At 48.0% G+C, this 12,324-nt stretch overlaps 1 protein-coding gene across 1 annotated transcript in view; it reads left to right on the top strand.

The window, feature by feature from the left end:
• LOC140916805 (ovotransferrin-like) overlaps window positions 1–12,324 on the top strand; it is a 74,642-nt gene that overhangs the window by 41,464 nt on the left and 20,854 nt on the right. The window contains exons 23-24 of the mRNA XM_073358691.1: window positions 10,446–10,582; window positions 11,978–12,032. Coding sequence (XP_073214792.1) covers window positions 10,446–10,582; window positions 11,978–12,032 — 192 coding nt within the window. The remainder of the gene's footprint in view (window positions 1–10,445; window positions 10,583–11,977; window positions 12,033–12,324) is intronic.

The following is a 12,324-nucleotide window of genomic DNA, read 5'->3' as shown; positions in this document are numbered from 1 at the left end:
AGGGCACAGGAAGAGGGTGATAGTAGGCAGTAGGAAATGTGCATGGAACTGGTGTGTGCATTTCTGGAGAGAGTAGCAGGAGGTTTCTCTCAACTCTGCACGTGGCAGGTGTTGCTTCATACCATGATACGCAAACATCATACTGGCATCCCTGGTAAGACAGCACCCCCACCTGTCCAGCACACTGACCCATGCTGATTTGGACAGGGGTTCAGTGCTGCCTTTGAGCAGAAAGTCATCTTTGATACTAAATCAACAAGGTTGCTTGTGCAGCGCCTAGACTTTCCTTGGAGGCCTCCCACAGTGCTGTTCGTGTCAAACCCTGCAAAGCTTACAATGTGGCAGCCAGGATAGCATAGCTGCCTGGCCCCCATTGTACAGGCAGAGCATGCAGGTAGCATTTAGCAGAATTGCATTCCCAACATTTTATTCAATATAGTCCAAGCTTCTATGTAATGGAGCAAATCATAGTTCAGGGGACTTGCCCCAGAGGGCAGCATAGAGAGAGCTGAAGGCAGTTTTTTGCTGGATTTTTGATACCAGCTTTCTGAAATAGCACCAGGAAAGTGAACCCATCAAGATGTGTTTTTTTTTTTTCTTTTTTCTTTTTAGGGGAGGGGGCACAATTGAGCTTTAAGAGTGGATCTTCAGCACCCCAAGTTAGTACAATCCGTGCTCCTTGGGACTTCTCTCCTTTTTTAAAATCTTTTCCATGCTAGTTAAATCCTGTACTTCTCCCTGTGTCCTGCTCCACAGCCTCAGGTAGTGGCCTGGGTTCAGACTAAGGGTGCGTTGGGAAATGACTTACTCTTTTACATTTCAGAATTAATGTCAGTCACTGGGAGGGTTGTCGGGTTCTCTTTGGTGGGGTTGATATCAGCTGATAACTGGTGGGAGTTGCTGAGCCATCCATACCATAGTGTTAGCAGGAGGTTGGCTATGCACAGGGGAAGAGAGCTTGCCTATGCTGCATTCACGTTGCTAATCTGCCCCAGGTGTTCCAGACCTGAGCTTCTGCCAGTGCCCCTCAATCATGATCTGCTCAGAAATTAACCAGAACTGGAAAGTTGCAGATCATCAGATGTAGGAAGTGGTTTGCTGTTGTAAACAAAGGGCCTCCAGAGGTCAGGCCAAAAAGTGGCTTTGACTTGGGATGTGTTCGGAACACAAGAACCAATTGCTGATGCATTAAACCCTCTGCCCTTGATGGTATTTCTTAGAGGGCTTTCCCTTCACCCTCCCACTTCCCTGGTTCTTGTCATGCAGACGGTGTGACGAAGTGGGACTGTTCTTAATGTTTTCTCTGAATACTGTGTAGGTACCTCAGTTTCCCCTATGCATTTCTTAAGGATCTAGGTGGTGGGATAAGGGTGTGTGATTGTTGCAGAGCCCTAGAGGGCAGGGGTGATGCGGTCTGCACAGAGAATGGCCAACACCCTGTCTCCTGGCAACTGATGGCCTGGGCCCCTCCCCTGCAAGGTGCCAACTAAAGGTGTTGGAGAACAAAGAGATCAGGTGGCCTCCTGGCCCTGGGAAAGAGACCAAGGCCAGAGAAGGGGCTGGAGGGAGTCTCAGTTTGGAGCTGGCTGTGGAAATGGAGGGAGGCCCAGCACTGGGGTCTGGGCTCCCTACCCTCCCAAGATGGACCTGACGGAGGGGTCCTGTTTTCTGTACCTACAAGCTCTGTTTTGGACTGTGCTCCTGTCATCTAATAAACCTTCTGTTTTACTGGCTGGCTGAGAGTCACAGTGAATCGCAGGAAGTGGGGGGTGCCGGGCCCCAACTCCCCCACGCTCCATGACAGATGGCAAGCAGCAAAAGACCAGAAGTCTGAAATGCAGACAATACAATGTTTAGTGGGGTTAGTTTCCAAGCAAGCATATTCCAAAGCCCTTCACACCAGTCGGGTGTGTCTCTGATAGTCTGTTCCCCAGTGTTCCATTCCCAGCACTGATGCCACAGAGCATTTACCCCATGTAAATCTTAAACATAGCGGATCTTAAACATAAAAAAGAAGCTTACAAGAAGTGGAAGGCTGGACATATGACCAGGGAAGAGTATAAAAATATTGCTCGGGCATGTAGGAATGAAATCAGGAGGGCCAAATCGCACCTGGAGCTGCAGCTAGCGAGAGATGTTAAGAGTAACAAGAAGAGTTTCTTCAGGTATGTTGGCAACAAGAAGAAAGCCAAGGAAAGTGTGGGCCCCTTAATGAATGAGGGAGGCAACCTAGTGACAGAGGATGTGGAAAAAGCTAATGTACTCAATGCTTTTTTTGCCTCTGTCTTCACTAACAAGGTCAGCTCCCAGACTGCTGCGCTGGGCATCATAACATGGGGAATAGATGGCCAGCCCTCTGGAGAAAGAGGTGGTTAGGGACTATTTAGAAAAGCTGGTCGTACACAAGTCCATGGAGCCGGACGAGTTGCATCCGAGAGTGCTAAAGGAATTGGCGGCTGTGATTGCAGAGCCATTGGCCATTATCTTTGAAAACTCATGGCGAACGGGGGAAGTCCCGGATGACTGGAAAAAGGCTAATGTAGTGCCAATCTTTAAAAAAGGGAAGAAGGAGGATCCTGGGAACTACAGGCCAGTCAGCCTCACTTCATTCCCCGGAAAAATCATGGAGCAGGTCCTCAAAGAATCAATCCTGAAGCACTTACATGAGAGGAAAGTGATCAGGAACAGTCAGCATGGATTCACCAAGAGAAGGTCATGCCTGACTAATCGCCTTCTATGATGAGATTACTGGTTCTGTGGATGAAGGGAAAGCAGTGGATGTATTGTTTCTTGACTTTAGCAAAGCTTTTGACACTGTCTCCCACAGTATTCTTGTCAGCAGGTTAAAGAAGCGTGGGCTGGATGAATGCACTATAAGGTGGGTAGAAAGTTGGCTAGATTGTCGGGCTCAACGGATAGTGATCAATGGCTCCATGTCTAGTTGGCAGCCGGTGTCAAGTGGAGTGCCCCAGGGGTCGGTCCTGGGGCCGGTTTTGTTCAATATCTTCATAAATGATCTGGAGGATGGTGTGGATTGCACTCTCAGCAAATTTGTGGATGATACTAAACTGGGAGGAGTGGTAGATACGCTGGAGGGCAGGGATAGGATACAGAGGGACCTAGACAAATTGGAGGATTGGGCCAAAAGAAATCTGATGAGGTTCAATAAGGATAAGTGCAGGGTCCTGCACTTAGGACGGAAGAACCCAATACACAGCTACAGCCTAGGCACCGAATGGCTAGGCAGCAGCTCTGCGGAAAAGGACCTAGGGGTGACAGTGGACGAGAAGCTGGATACGAGTCAGCAGTGTGCCCTTGTTGCCAAGAAGGCCAATGGCGTTTTGGGATGTATAAGTAGGGGCATAGCGAGCAGATCGAGGGACGTGATCGTTCCCCTCTATTCGACATTGGTGAGGCCTCATCTGGAGTACTGTGTCCAGTTTTGGGCCCCACACTACAAGAAGGATGTGGATAAATTGGAGAGAGTCCAGCAAAGGGCAACAAAAATGATTAGGGGTCTGGAACACATGACTTATGAGGAGAGGCTGAGGGAACTGGGATTGTTTAGTCTGCAGAAGAGAAGAATGAAGGGGGATTTGATAGCTGCTTTCAACTACCTGAGAGGTGGTTCCAGAGAGGATGGTTCTAGACTATTCTCAGTGGTAGAAGAGGACAGGACAAGGAGTAATGGTCTCAAGTTGCAGTGGGGGAGGTTTAGGTTGGATATTAGGAAAAACTTTTTCACTAGGAGGGTGGTGAAACACTGGAATGCGTTGCCTAAGGAGGTGGTGGAATCTCCTTCCTTAGAAGTTTTTAAGGTCAGGCTTGACAAAGCCCTGGCTGGGATGATTTAATTGGGGATTGGTCCTGCTTTTGAGCAGGGGGCTGGACTAGATGACCTCCTGAGGTCCCTTCCAACCCTGATATTCTATGTCCTCCTTCCCAGCTCGGACGCTGCAGAGCCTTTCCTGTGTCCCTGTTCCCATTCCCCCACCTTAGCAAACATGATTCCAATTTCCCCTCCACTTCCTGTTTGACCCCAGTTTATATAGTAATATTCTCAGCTATACCTTAACCAATCATTTTACTGAAATTTAACTAACCAATCCTAACATATTGTAACATAATTCTCTTACCAAATATATCCCACTACCCTAATTAACTTACACCTAGCAAAATTAATTATACAGCAGACAGAAACAATTAGAGAACCAGACAGATTAACAATAGAAAAGAGGGGGCCATAAAGAGAAAACCCTACGGAAATGATTGTTTCACAGCCACAGCCATTGATATATGATTTATTGCGAGACAGGATGCTATCAAACAGTTTTCTTTACTGTTTCTTCATCTGGTGGTGATGGGCACTGTCAGGACAGGATCGTCTTCCTAATAGCCCGATACCACCTTATTCAATGTGAAAGGTTTGGGATGTGACTGTATGCTTCCCAGCTTTTAAGGTTGCCCCTGCTGCTTAGCCAAAGGCCTTAGCCTGAGAGCAAGGCCTCAGACTAGCCTAGTGAGAGAAGGCCCTTACATAGGAGGACTGTGATTTTGATCCTTTGTTTTTATATCCCTGTAACTAGCTAAGGGATAAACGTACACCTAAGTTCTTAAAGTATAGGCCTTTGCAGGCAGGCCTGAATATCTATATTCTAACAGTACTGTCTGTTGCAGCCATTCAGATAAGGAATTCTACTAGTCTGTCACCTCAGCCTGTCAAAATGTATTCTTACCCTCTTGGCTCCCTGGTGTTAAATGCAAGCTTGCTCAGACATGAGACGTGGTGGTGGGGGTAATTGTAATCCTAAACAGTGCTACCAAGAAAGAAATCTCATTCTTTCTGGTGCTCCACAGCCAGCCTGCAGGCCCACTTCTTCTCGAGCCCTGATCCCCAGCAGTAGCTAGGAGAAGCCCTTAATGAATGTATATTACTAGTTCTGTGGCTGACGTGAATGGCATAGTTGCTTGTTTGTAACTTTGGTTAAAATTTTTATTAAAGTGTCCAGGCCTCCTACCTCCTCTTCTATGAGGGGCTCGTGTTTCCCATTGTGCATAGTACAGAGACTGTCCTAGTAAGGGAGCATTTTTTTTCTATCAATCCTCTGGGAAACCTGCTCTCAAAGACAAGATACTGAGTTAACGGCTAATGGCTTCTTGCTGGGTGGGATGTGTTTTAGTTATCCAAGTCTGAGTTTGTGGTCAAGAGTGGGATAATGCTTATTTAGAGAAATACAAGCTTTTGCTGGGACTGTGAGACTGGGAAACCCATAGACCACTTGTTGCAGTTTTATCTTCTGAAACCACCCTTGTAGATTCTGATGGAGAAAGATACCAAGAACTCAAGACCTTAATGACTCAGGAAGGTCACAAGTCCAAAAAGGAAGTTGTTTTCTCATTTGACCCTTCTTATTCAGTGAAGGGGACGTGGTGATGTCAGCACTCAGGATAACCTTTAGCCACAGAGCCCCACAGCTCAGCAAGGCGAAGAGCTAACTTGCATGTACTGAAATGCAAATTAGATGGTTGCTCTCTGTAACTAGGTTGTCTGGATGGTGCCCCCTTGTGGACTCTCTGGGCAAAGCTTGCCATACTTCAGGTCCTCGCAGCTATGGGGTCATGGTGCCTTAGCCCTCAGGCTATGACATGTTCAAGTTCTATCCCCTTTCGGGGGTGTCAGTGTTCAGAACAAAAAGGAAAACATAAGACTTCAGAATGGGTGTGTTGGGAGCATCCTGCTTTTCTGCTCTGGGCTTGTCTCGGGGGGGGCTAGTCCCCTTGTCAGTCCCACCCACCGCATGGCTCGTCCAGGCAGCAAGCTGCCTTATGCTTTTGGCTGGAGTCAGGCATCCCTCGTCCAGGAAGAAGCAGAGCCCCGAGTTGGGCTGGGTTTCCCCATTTTAATTCCCCTCTCCCCATCTGACATTGGCCGCAGGTAGAGCGGGGTGAAGTCCAGTGGATCCACAGGCTCTCCTGAACCCCATCATTGCCCTTGTGGTGCAGAGAGGCCCAGTCAGAGAGGCCCTGTCATGCTCTCTGTTTGCAGCAACTTTCTGCGGGTGGTAACAGGAATGCGCTCATGTCTGCCCAGCTGTATGGGCCTGGCTCCAGCCTGAGGGGGAAGATGGGGTGGTCAGTTGATGCAGCAGCCTTTCACCTGGTCCTGGGTTCAACTGTGGCATGGTCAGGAGTGAAAACACATTTGATAATCTTATTCTCGTACCTGCTAGCACAGTAGGCAGCTTCTGCTGCGAAGTGGGCTAGATCGAATGGTCGGAAAGTATTACAGGGGACTATTCTGGAGAGTAAGGGAGGTGAATTTACCTTGGTGCCTCTCTCCATCTCTGGCTTGAGGACTTTTCCAGGAGAGCATCCAGCACAGCTCAAGAAGGACGCCTCAGTCCGGATTTGGGTGCATCCTGTGTGGGCCCCCATGGAAGTGACTGTGACATTGCACTCCATATGTTTATGGAAATATGCTTATGAGTATAAATATAATGTAACTGGAATATGCCTTTTGCAAAAGGTCTCTTGTAAGGTATCATTACAAAGCTTATAATCTACTGAGTGTGTTCATCCTATTTGTATGAATGTATCATTCTGGTATCTGAAGCTAGAAATATGAAGTATTACTCTGAAGTCCTATTGTAACTATGCAAAGTGTGGGCCATTAATGGTGGTTTGGAATCTTGATGGCTCCCATTAACAAGGACAATTGGTTGTAAATGGCTCTGTTTACTTATAAGCCTTCCTATGTTCCTGTGAGTCAGGTCTGGAAGAATGAAGGCTTGGGGACCCACAGGGCATGTAACCATGTCACCTGGTACTGGAATCCATCTTAAATCTGGTGCTTTTCCATTTAGAATGAGGGATGGGAACTCGGAGAGAGACTAAGGGCATGGCCACACTTGCAGATGTAGAGCGTTTTGAGTTAAACCCGCCTTTGGAGCGTGCAGTAGGGGAAGTGCTGCAGTCTGTCCACACTGACAGGAACAAGTGTACTGGCATGGCCACATTTGCAGCACTTGCAGCGGCATTGGGAGCGGTGCATTATGGGCAGCTATCCCACAGAGCACCTCTTCCCATTCTGGCGCTGTGGCTTGTGGGAAGGGGGTGGGGTATTCTGGGTCCTGTCCCAATGCCCCGTGCTCGCATCCCAGCAATCCCTGTGCTTCCATCCATATTTGGCGCCGTCTTTCAACATTTTTTTTGTACTGCGTGTTCTGTCTTCCCTTTCAGTCTGCGGGAATGGAGTCCGAACTGCTGAGGAGTATGCTGACGAGTCTTGCCAGCACGTCACATTTGGCAGTCGAGTTATTCCTTATGATCCAAAGTGACAGTGAGGGTTCTGACGATGATATTGACTCGAGTAATGCATATGACATGAGTTTGCTTGTGGCATTCATGGACATGCTCACCACCGTGGAATGCCGCTTTTGGGCTCAGGACACAAGTACCGAGTGGTGGGATCACATCATCATGCAAGTCTGGGATGACGAGCAGTGGCTGCAGAACTTTCGGATGAGAAAAGCCACTTCCATGGGACTATGTGAGGAGCTCGCCCCCACCTGCGGCGCAAAGACACAAGCTTGAGAGCTGCCCTGACTGTGTGGAGAAGTGGGTGGCTATTGCAATCTGAAAGCTGGGAACTCCAGACAGCTATCAATAGGTCGCTAAGCAGTTTGGAGTGGGGAAGTCGATCGTTGGAATCGTGTTGATGGAAGTTTGCAGGGCCATTAATCTCATCCTGCTCAGAAGAACCGTGACTCCGGGTAACGTGCATGACATTGTGGATGGCTTTGCACAAATGGGTTTTCCTAACTGCAGAGGGGTGATAGATGGGACGCATATTCCAATTCTGGCACCAGCCCACCTAGCCTCCGAGTACATTAATCGGAAGGGGTATTTCTTGATGGTTCTCCAGGCGCTTGTGGATCACCATGGGCATTTCATTGATATTAACTCAGGCTGGTCCAGAAAGGTGCATGATGCACGCATCTTTTGGAACACTGGCCTGTTCAGGAAGCTGCAAGCCGGAACTTTTTTCCCAGACCAGAAGATCACCATATGGGAAGTGGAAATACCCATTGTGATCCTTGGATACTCCTCTTACCCTTTAATGCCATTGCTCATGAAACCCTACAAAGGGAGCCTTGACAGCAGTAAGGAGCAGTTCAACAACAGGCTGAGCCAGTGCAGAATGACTGTGGAGTGTGCTTTTGGCCGTTCAAAGGGCTACTGGCGCTCTCTGTATGGGAAGCTGGACCTGGCCGGTAACAGCATTTCAGCAGTTATATCCGCGTGCTGTACCATCCATATCATTTGTGAAGGGAAGGCTGAATGATCCACTCAGGTATGGAACTCGGAGGCTCAACACCTGGAGGCTGAATTTGAACAGCCAGAGAGCAGAGCTATTAGAGGGGCCCAGCGTGGGGCTGCAAGAATTAGGGATGCCTTGAGGGAGCAATTTGAGGCTGAAAGCCACCAGTAATGTCTGGTGCCCTGCACGGGAGTAAAGTGCAGTGGTTCCAATGTTAGTAGGAATCTGTGTTTGCTAAGCTCACTTGCAGTGCCTGTTTCTTTCCTGGGCTAAGGTATCTTTTACTTTATGTAATAATAAAGAATTTTTTCAAAGCCAAAAAATTCATTTATTGAAAAGAAACACAACTGCTTGGGAAACAGGGCAAGGGGGTGGGGTGGGGAACGTACAATCACAGATTTGCGTATGTCCTGTTATCATACTCAGCCTTCGTGTCTGGAGTGCTGTGCAATGAGTGCTGCACTTCAGGATGGCTGTACTGCATGGTAATGGGGGTTGAGTGCAGTGGGTAAGGGTCATAGTTTTCAGGGCTAGGTGGTGAAACTACAGGTGTTGGAGGTAGCTGGTGGCGGTAAGAACCCAGATGGTGGGGAAAGTGGGTTGGAGGGGACATGGGGGCACAAGGGAAAGAGTTTTGGGACAAGGGCTGCAGGGGGGATCGGGACGGTAATTATGCAAAATGTGGGCCATTAATGGTGATTTAGAATCTTGATGGCTTCCATTAACTAGGACAATTGGTTGTAAACAGCTCTGTTTACTTGTAAGCCTTCCTGTGAGTCAGGCCAGGAAGAATAGAGGCTTGGGGACTCACAGGACATGTGACCATGTCACCTGTTATTGGAATCCATCTTAAATCTGGTGCTTTTCCACTTAGAAGGAGGGATGGGAACTCAGAGAGAGACAAAGGATTCCCGTCTTGTGCCAAAGCTATAAAAGGGGGTGGAATAGAACAAAGGGGGCTGCCAAGAGCTGAACCAGGGAAAGGATTGGGCCCAGACTAGGAAGGAGTCAAGTCTGTAAAAGAAGCTTATTGGAACATCTCTAAGGGTAAGATTTTATCTGTAATCAGTTTCTTAATGTATTAGGCTTAGACTTGTGTGTGTTTTATTTTGCTTGGTAACTTACTTTGTTCTGTCTATTACTTGAAACCACTTAAATCCTACTTTTTATACTTTTGTTTTTTAATTAACCCAGAGTAAGTGATTAATACTTGAGGGAGCAAACAGCTGTGCATATCTCTCTATCAGTGTTATAGAGGCCTGACAATTTGAGTTTACCCTTTATAAGCTTTATACAGAGTAAAATGGATTTATTTGGGGCTTGGATGCCTTTGGGTGCTGGAGATAGGTAACTTGCTGAGCAGTTTTTGGTGAAAGTCTGCAGCTTTGGAGGCATGGACCAGACCTGGGTCTGTGTTGCAACAGACTAGTGTGTCTGGCTCAACAAGACAGGGTTCTGGAGTCCCAAGCTGACAGGGAAAATGGGCTCAGAGATAGTTTCAGCACATCAGGTAACAGACCCAAGTGGGTCTCTGTGACCAAACCCATCACAGTGACGATGCTGCAGGTCAGGACTAGAGCTGGGCGCAACTTTTTGATGGAAATTTTTCTGGCAAAAATTGCAGATTCAGCAGCCCCGGGGTGCGGTGACAGTCTGGGTCCAGTGCGCCCAATTGTTTCAATCAGGAGGTGGGGGATCTAAATGAAATCATGTGATTTGAACTAAAAAAACTATTCTGGTTTTGTTCCAGTTTGCAGTTTTCTTTCACTTTATGTTTAGAACCTCATAATGTGAACTGAGCCAGCTGAGAGGCTTTGTTCCAGCTGAAGTGATTTTTTTAAAAACTTTTCCTGCATTGCCAGTGAACAGAAAAGTCCGTTGATCACCCAGCCCTGGTCAGGGCTCGAGTGAATTGACAGAACTGCGTGGGAAGGCTTGGCCTGTGCTGGCCCCTTCCTTCGTCAGGAGCGCTCTGAACGACTCCAAAATAAAAGCGTGCTGAGTGATCATGTGACAATCCACTGGGGGAAAACCCCCCTGGGGATGAGGACTTGAGGTGTGGGCTGCATGGCAATCTGAGCCTGCCAGCCACTTGGCTATGTTGTGTTCACTCCCTTTTGCACAGAGCGATCGTGTTTGTCGTGGACAGCGTAGCGTTCCAGCGGGAGGTGAAGGACGTGGCAGAGTTCCTGTACCAGGTCCTGACTGACTGCACCGTGCTGAAAAACGCTCTGCCACTGGTGATAGCCTGCAACAAGCAAGGTACTGTTCATTGATCGGGAAACTACAGCCCCTGGGGGCTGGATGTTGAATAGGCCAGGTCTTTCTGGGTTAGCTCACAGAGTCTGTGGTGTTCTGCAACCTCTTTTCTTGGCTGACATGGGTGTTGGGTGGGCAAAAAGAGGTTAGGGGACCTGTCAAAAGACGACTGGCTCTTTAAGTGGGACTGGGTCCACTGCCTCTGCTGCCCAGTTGAGCTAAGAGAAGGCACCTGGGCCTTATAAAGGGGGAAATAGCAGCAGATGGGTTGGCAGGTGTCTGCAAACAGTGCAGGGAGTAAGAAGGCTCCTGAGTTAGAACAGAAGGCTTCTGGAAAAGGCCAAACTCCAGGCAAGAGGTGCTGGGAGAGCAGGAAGACAGACCCTCAGGGAGGGGAGGCTGGGCCCAACTTTGGACTAGGGCAAAGGCTGTGTAAGTTTGAGTTCTTTATTGAAAGACCTTTGTGCCGGACTTAATAAATTGGAACCTAGGACAGGAATGTTTTGAATATCTGCCTTGTGTGGATGTTTTAAGGAGCCTTGAGTGAAGGGGAAACTGAGGCAGGCCTCAGTGGGAGCGTGAAAGGGCAGGCATGCCCTTTGACAGGACCACATAGAAAAACCTGGTGTGTCCTGTCCAAGTCTGGGCCCCACCAAAGTAAGGGGGGAAACTAATTCCAGAGTCAAAGAGCTCTAGGCAAGAACGCTACCACCAGCCCTGCTTCTCCAGGTTATGTAGGGGCTCTGGTGCTTCGATGATTCCAGCTGCACAGGAGTTACCCGGGGAGAGGCAGCTTATTAGTGAGCCATTGAGGTAGAGAAGATAATTTTCCAAAAGTGAACAGAGTGCACCCTGCAGAGTTGTCTTCCTGAATCTGCAATCAGCATAATACAGTAGCCCCGAGAACAGGGTCAGCTGCCTGTGTGCATTTTGCAGTGTTGCCTCTGAAACCGAGAAGCAATTTGAATGTCAGCATTAGCTATGCTGCAAAGTTATGTCTCCAATAGACAGACGCCTGCAGCACACTGAAAGCTCAGGCAATGTGAAGTCAGTGTAATTTAATATCAAAATAACACAAGGGAATCTGTCCTGGCTGTGGTGTTCACTTTCATATGTAATTCAGACAAACACTTCCATTCTGTAATCTACCTGAGGCAGCTGCAGAATTCCCAGTTTGCCACACTGGACTGCCACAGAAAGTAGGGGGTCTTGCTGTTGACTGTAACTCCAGCCAGCCTTAATTCACGTGGGGCCCTGGTTAAAATACCAGGTGATGATAATATAGCGATGGGGTCTCGTCACTGAGCGTTCATCCCCACACGGAGCCCACTTTTCCATGTCTTGGAAAGAAAATGATGATGATCCAAGTGTAATTTTTTTAAACCACTTTTTTTCTAGATATCACAATGGCAAAATCGGCCAAGCTTATTCAGCAGCAGCTGGAGAAAGAACTGTAAGTGTGGAGTGGATTTTGTTAGACATCTCAGTGCCCCTCTCCCTATTTTACCCTCACTGATCTCCTCTCTTGTCAAGCAAAAGTCCCCTTTTGTGCATGTGTGTGGCCATTTCACAGTGAAGAAAGGAGCCAATACATAAATACGTAAAATCATAGCAGCCCTGTCAGGTGGGGATTTTCTGAAGGAAAACACTGATGTAAAAAGTGGGCGTGCACACAGGCTCCTAATCTACTGGGGAGGGAATGTCGGACCTTAACTACATGGCAGGAGCAGTGACAGAGCTCTCCT

This window comes from Lepidochelys kempii, chromosome 9 (assembly GCF_965140265.1).
Source record: "Lepidochelys kempii isolate rLepKem1 chromosome 9, rLepKem1.hap2, whole genome shotgun sequence".
Taxonomy (NCBI): Eukaryota; Metazoa; Chordata; order Testudines; family Cheloniidae; genus Lepidochelys; species Lepidochelys kempii.
The sequence above is the reverse complement of the archived record's forward strand: the minus strand, read 5'-3'. Positions and strand labels throughout refer to the sequence as shown.